The sequence below is a fragment of the Chrysochloris asiatica genome, unplaced genomic scaffold (assembly GCF_000296735.1).
Source record: "Chrysochloris asiatica unplaced genomic scaffold, ChrAsi1.0 scaffold00390, whole genome shotgun sequence".
Lineage (NCBI taxonomy): Eukaryota > Metazoa > Chordata > Mammalia > Afrosoricida > Chrysochloridae > Chrysochloris > Chrysochloris asiatica.
Genome location: NW_006408908.1, coordinates 839,926 through 847,542, shown reverse-complemented (window position 1 = coordinate 847,542; position 7,617 = coordinate 839,926). Strand labels below are relative to the sequence as shown.

The 7,617-nt window shown below is 38.6% G+C and overlaps 1 protein-coding gene across 1 annotated transcript in view; it reads right to left on the bottom strand.

Annotated features, from left to right (window-relative positions):
• Positions 1-6,695: 6,695 nt before the first annotated feature.
• The window catches only part of LOC102815179 (adenosine deaminase-like protein-like), a 12,191-nt gene continuing 11,269 nt past the window's right edge, over positions 6,696-7,617 (bottom strand). Inside the window, exon 2 of the mRNA XM_006876549.1 lies at positions 6,696-6,772. Within this exon, the coding sequence (XP_006876611.1) occupies positions 6,696-6,772 (77 nt within the window). The remainder of the gene's footprint in view (positions 6,773-7,617) is intronic.

Below are 7,617 nucleotides of genomic sequence, written 5' to 3'. Positions count from 1 at the left end.
TGCTCTTTGATCTTCATCAGTAAATGTTTCAAGTCCTCTTCACTTTCAGCAAGCAAGGTTGTATCATCTGCATATCGCAGATTGTTAATGAGTCTTCCTCCAATCCTGATGCCTTGTTTTTCTTAATAGAACCCAGCTTCTCATATTATTTGCTCAGCATACAGGTTGAATAAGTATGGTGAAATAATACAACCTTGTTGCACACCTTTCTTAATTTTAAAACATTCAGTGTTCCCATACTCTGCTCAAACTGCAGCTTCTTGGTCCAGGTACAAGTATATACATATAGAAAAACAGATGTGTTGTATTTGGATCCCAATATGTACAAAATACTATATGTATTTATTTTGTTGTTGTTATGTGCCATCAAGTAGATTCAGACTCATAGCAATCCTGTATAGGGTTTCCAAGGCATTACATCTTTACAGGACCAGAAAGCTTCATCTTTCACGTTTATCTTATGAAGCCACCATGTTCCCGATATACAAGGGAGATGAAGTCTGGCCATCCTGGCTTCTAAGGAGCATTTTGGCTATATGTTTACCTGTTTACCTGTGCTTCAAAAGAAGATGGATATGATACACAGAGTTATTGTACTAAAAATAAATGGTTGATATTCATCCATTTCAAGAGGTGGCATATGATCAAGAGCCAATGATACTGAAGGAAGAAGTCCAAGGTACACTGAAGGCACTGGCAAATAGAAAGGCCCAAGGAATTGATGGAATGTAAATTGAAATCTATCAACAAACTGATGCAGCACTGGAAGCACGCACTCACCTATGCCTAGAAATTTGGAAGACCTGGCCAACTGACCTGAATACATCCATATTTGTGCCCATTCCAATGAGAATGCAGAAATCAATATCACATGCAAGTAAAATTTTGTTCATTTGCTAAAGATAATTCAAAAACAGCTGCAATAGTACATTGTCAAAGAATTGCCAGAGTTTCAAGCCAGATTCAGATGACGAGGTGGAACGAGGGATGTCACTACTGATGTCAGATGGATTGTGGCTGAAAGCAAAGAATACCAGGCAGATGTTTACCTGTGCTTTATTTACTATGCAAAAGCTTTCCATTGTGTGGATCATGGCAGCTATGGACAACATTGTGAAATATGAATATGCTGGGAAACTTAATTGTGCTCATGAGGAACTTGTACATAAACCAAAAGGCAGTCACTTGTACTGAAGAAGGAACACTAAATGTTTTTAAATTAGCTAAGGTGTGCTACAGGATTTTATTCTTTTACTATACTTATTCAATCTGTATGCTGAGCAAATGATCTGAGAAGCTCTGTTGTATGAAGTAGAGTATGGCATCAGGATTGGAAGAAGACTCATAAACAACCTATGTTATACAGATGATATAACCTTGATTGCTGAAAGTGAAGAAGACTTAGAATCCTTACTAATGAAGATCAAAGACCACAGCCTTCAGTATGGGTTGCACCCCAATGTGAAGAAAACAAAAATCCTCACCATTGGACCAATAAACAACATCCATATAAATGGAGGAAAGATTGAAAATTTCAAAGTCTTCATTTTGCTCATATCAACCAACACTCATGGAAGCAGCAGTCAAGAAATCCAACAATGCATTGCATTAGGCAAATCTGCTGCACAAGACCTCTTTAAAATGTTAATGGACTAAGGTACACCAAGTCATGGTATATTTAATAACCTCATATACTTGTGAAAGTTGGACAATGAATAAAGAAGACCATAGAAGAATTGGTGCATTTGAGTTATGGTGTTGGAAGAGGATAGCAGAAGTACCCTGGACTGCCAAAAGAACAGATTTGTGTTGGAAGAAGTACAGTCAGAATGCTCCTGAGAAGTCAGGATAGCCAGACTTCCTCTCTCATACTTCGGACATGTTGTATGGAGGGACCAGTTCTTGGAGAAGCACATCATGCTGGGTAAAATAGAAGGTCAAGGAAAAAGATAAAATCCCCAATGAGATGGATTGGCACAGTGGCAGTGGCAATGGGCTCAAGTGTAACAATGATTGTGAGGTTGGCACAGGACTGGGCAGTGTTTAGTTTTGTTGTGCATCAGGTTGCTCTGAGTTGGAACTGACTCAACTGCATTTACCAACATAAATATGTGCACATGCACGCACACACACACAAGAGGGTGAGCAAAAAGTATCTTCCAGGGATTGGTCCCTTCTGATAATATGTACGAAGTATGAGAGACAAGTCTGGCCACCCTGGCTTCCAGGGAACACTCTGGCTGTACTTCTTCCAACACAGATCTGTTTGTTCTTTTGGAAGTCCATGGTACTTTCAATATTCTCCTCCAACACCATTACTCAAATGCACCAACTCTTCTACAGTCTTCCTTGGTCACTGACCAACTTGTTCATGCATATGAGGTTATTGAAAATACCATGGTTTAGATCAGATGCACCTTAGTATTCAAACTGAAGTCTTTGCTCATCAACACTTTAAAAAGGTCTTGTGCAGCAGATCTGCGTAATCAATATGTCATTTAATTTCTTTACTGCTGCTGTGTTGATGGTTGAAATGAAGTCTTTGACCGCTTCAATATTTTCTCCATTTATGTGTTGCTGTTAAATGCTGTTGAGTCGGTTCCAATCCATAGTGACCCTGTATAGGGTTTCCATGGAGCAGCTGTTGAACTTGAACCACCAACCTTGCAATTCAAACAATTTTGCAGCCCGGTGCATTAATCTATAGCACCACACCAGGATCCATTTATATAGATGTTGATTATTAGTCCAGCGGTGAGGATTTTTGTTTTCTTTACATTGAGGTGCAACCGATACTGAAGACTGTGGTCTTTGATCTTCATCAGTAAGTATTTCAAGTCTTCGTTGCTTTCAGCAAACAAGGTTGCATCATCTACATATTTCAGGTTGTTAATTGAATCTTCCTCCAATCCTGATGCCACATTCTTCTTCCTATCATCCAGCTTCTCAGATTATTTGCTCAGCATAAAGATTGAATAAGTAGGATGAAGGAACACAACCCTGAAGCATCCCTTTCCTAATTTTAAACTATTCTGTGTTCCCTTGTTCTGTTTGACCGCTGCCTCTTGGTCTATGTACAGGTTCCTCATGAGCATAATTAATTGTTCCAGAATACTCATACTTTGCAATGTTTTCCATAGTTTGTCATGATCCACATAATCGAAAGTCTTTGCATAGTCAACAAAGCAGTGATCTCATATAATGTTTGTCTTTTGGTGATTGACTAATTTCACTCAGCATAATGTCCTTCAGGTTCATCCATGTTGTAATGTGTTTTGCAGATCATAGTTATTTTTCAACATTATGTAACATTTCATTGTGCAACACCATGATTCTAATACATTGTTTCCTCTATGGTCTTTCTTATTCATTGTCCAGGTTTCACATGCATATGAGGCAAATGAAAATACATGGCTTAGGTCAGGTATACCTTAATCCTCAAACTGATATCTTTGCTCTTTAAATACTTCAAGAACCCCTTTTGCAGCTGATTTGCTCAATGCAACATGTCGTTTGATTTCTTGACTGCTGTTTCCATGAACAGTGATTGTAGATCCAAGTAAATTGAAGGCTTTGACATCTTAAGTCTTTTCTCCATTATAGGTGCAACCTATACTGAAGACTGTGGTCTTTGATCTTCATCAGTAAGTTTTCAAGTCCTCTTTACTCCCAGAAAGCAAGGTTGTGTCATATTCATATCACAAGCTGTCTTCTTCCAATGCTGATGCCATATTCTTCTTCATATAATTGGCCTTCTCGGATTATTTCTTCAGTGTATAGCTTGAATTAAAAATACAACTCTGATAACATCTCTCCAGATTTTAAACCACTCTGTATCCCCTTGTTCTGTTCTAATAATTGCCTTTTTTTTTTTTTTTAAACATAGGACAACATCAGGTTTACACTCATTGTTTCATTGCAATGATTACAATCTCCTCTAGGCATCATTCCCTGTTATTTTATTGTTTTTGTGTTGGGGGGGGGGATATACACAAAAACACTCAGGAATATACAATCATTTAAACAACCAAGGGGCACATTCTGCAAGTCTGCCTCCTGCCCACCAGCACCTGCCCGCCGGCACACAGCCCCTCTTTCTCCATGAGTCCATAGTCCTCACTGCTTTATTTCTCCATGTCCTCATCTCTGCCTCCTTCTCTGGTGTCTCTACTTCTCTGTATAGGGTCCCACATTCCACTCAGGTGTCCCAGCTTTCACCACACTTTGGACCAACCAGACCTTCTTCTTGTCTCTCCCACCTCCAGGTCAATGGGAATCTATGGAACGTGGTTGAACTCAGCCCATTTCTTTATTGCTGCCTTTCCCCTTCTTCCGCTCACCTGCAAACTAATGTTGTCATCAGTAAGCTTACATACCTCATGTGTTCCCTTTGAGTTTCATTCTTGGAGGAGGGTTTGTCCTGAAGGGACTTGATTGCTTGCCTGCATGGCTCCCCAGCAAACAACTTGCTTGTTCTTGTAGTAACAACTGCCTCTTGGTCTATGTACAGGTTACTCATAAACATAATAAAGTGTTCTGGAATACTCATTGTACACAATGTTATCCATAGCTACCATCATGATCCGCACAATTGAAAGCCTTTGTGTAGTCAATAAGTCACAGGTAAACATCTTTCGGGTATTCTCTGCTTTTAGCCAAGATCCACTGATGTCAGCAATGATATCCTTCATTCCACATCCTTTTCTGAATGCACCTCAAATTTCCCCCAGCTCCCTGTTGATGTACTGCTGCAATCATTTTTAAATAATTTTCAACATAATTACACTTGTATACTATATTAATGATATCAATAGGCTTCCTGGTATGGCTCTGTGGGATAAAGCACTGGACTACAAGGTTGGATTGAACCACAAGGTTGGCAGTTGAAATTCACCAGCCACTTGTTGGAAACCCTAAAGGTTTTTGTGAGTTGGAACTGACTCAGTGGCACTTAATAACAATAACAATATTACTGACATTAGTAATTTTCGCATTCTGTTGGGTCACCTTTTTAGGAATGGGCACAAAAAAGGTCTCTTCCAATTGGTTGACCAGGTTGCTGTCTTCCACATTTCTTTACATAGATGAGTGAGTGCCTCCAGTGCTGCATCAGTTTTTTCAAAGATTTCAATTTGCATTCTGTCAATTCGTGGAGCCTTGTTGCTGTTTTTTTGTCAATGCCTTCAGTGCTATTTGAACTTCTTTAAATGCCATTGGTTCTTGATCGTATACTACCTCTTGAAATGATTGAGCCTTGACTAATTTTTTTTTTAGTATTGATCGCAACAGGAGACTCGTGAAATAATGTAATGTTAAGGCTTTAGTTTAGATATTCTGTTGATATTAAATAACAGAGCTCCTTTATATGAGTTAATGGTAGATTGCCCCCCACCCCAGATCACTTTCTCTATTATATTCACCAAAGATATTGTGGGTGACACTGAATAGTTTTCATCTTGCCTAGAAATGTCTGGTGAAAGGAGATGGGAATAGGATTCATTTGATTCAACAGTGAGTAATTGTTATCATGACTAATTGTGATTATCCCAATTGTAAGCAGCTAATCTTGCATTCTAGGAACAGAGGATCCTAGGACCACCAAGAGAGAAGAGCATAAGTGGGATCCTGACCCGAGAAGCAGTGACACAAAAAACGGAGGCAGAGGTGATGGCTTGGAGATACTGAGCAGCTGAGGACTCTAGACTTATGGAAAGAGAAAGGCTATGTGCTGGCGGCCAGGAGGCTGGCTTGCTTAAGGTGCCTTTTGGTTGTTTGAACAATTATATGTTCCTGCATGTTTTTTTGTACATAAAAAACATATAAACAAAATAAAACAGAGGGAATTAGAAGCAAACACTGTTAACTGATAATGCATGGAGGTGATTGTAATCATTGCAATGAAACAAAATATGATAGACTGAGTGCAAAACCAGTGTTCCCCTATGTAAACTATCACTCAATCACAATGAAACCTTTGTAAAGAAAATATATTGTCGTTGAGAATGTTGAGGTTTAGCTTTTGTGGCTGTCCAGATTGTGGCCCTGTTGGATAAGTACTGGACTGCAAGGTCTGTTTGAACTGCAAGGTCAGAGGTTCAAACTCACCAGCTGCTCCTCAGAAACCCTACAAAGGTCTCTATGAGTCTGACCCAACTCTAGGACACTTAACAACAAAAAAAGAGTTGTTACTTTAAGTTACTACGTGTTTTTAGATCAAAGAGTTTACCAAGTAGCACAGTTGGCTTCATTTTTACATTTGGAAAACTACAGGAGATATAAATGAATCAGAAGTTGTTTTGCTTGAGTACTTGTTTCTGGTCACAGATTTGGGAGGCTCTATTGGCACAGAACCAAATTGCTTACTTATCAAAAGAGCTCACTATCTTGAAATTGCTGCCATTGATCTTTAATCCACTGAACACTAATATTTGGGTCTGGTTATCATAAATATTGCCTCACTTCATAAACATTGCCTTGGCAGTTCAAACTCTTTTTGGCTCTTTGATCCCATTTGGCTGTCCCAGGGATTCCTCTGGAGGTCAGCAGAGTCTCAGGTAGTAATGGAACCCTGGTTCTCGCACAGGACAAAATCAAGTCTTTTCACCCAGTGCCCACAAGAATGGGGGCTTATATTTGTGAATTTATTAAATAAGTATCAGTACCTGAGGTTATAGGAAAGTTCCCTGATTACTCTCCTATGGGTAAAATTTGATCATTTTTGTGTTCTGGCATTTAATCTCAGTAGCTTTACTTGTTCTATATTTATGGATGCCTTTAAGCAGAGTGAAAATAAGACACGGTAAAGCCAAAGGTTTATTTGTTTGTATTTTAAGAATAAAGTCGTTATTGGTTCCCAAATGTCCACCATCTGGGTAGGATCAAATAGTCCCAGAAAGTCTAAATTCCATCTAAAAGTGTTTGAAGTACACAGCATTAGGATCAATGGATTTGCTGCAGAACTGAACTCTTTGAAGGTAAATATTGCACTAACTGGGATGATTTCCAAAATAAAGTAAATTTACTTGCACCAGATTAAAGCAGATCAATGGAATTGACATTTACAGGACTAAAGCAACAACCAAACTGTGCTCCTTCTTCCTCTCCTACTCTTTCCTTCCTTCTTGACTTCTATCTTTATTTCTCCTTTTCCTCTTTCTCTAATGTCAATTAGGTAAAATAGAAGTTTAATATCTGAAAATTCTATATCTGAGATTTGCCTCAAAATGATACAGAAGAGAGAGATATGGGGTTATAGATGACATAATACTGGTCAGAAGTCAGTAATCATTAAACCTGAATGAGGGCTACATGGGAATTTATTATATTTTCCCGTAGACTTTTGTGATTATTTTGAATTTCTATAATAGGTGTTTAAAAATAGGTTGCTGTTAGCTGCCACCATGTCAGCTCTGATTTATAGAGAAGTTATGCAGAACAGAATGAAACATTGAATGATCCTGTGCCATCTTCATGAGTTTCGGTGTGTCTGAGTCCATAGTGTGGCTATTATTGTCACAGCCCATATCATTAGGAGGATTACCTCATTTTGCTGATCCTCACTTTACCAGTCTTTCTTCTAGTCTTTTTTTTTAATTAAATGTTTTTATTTTGGATTGA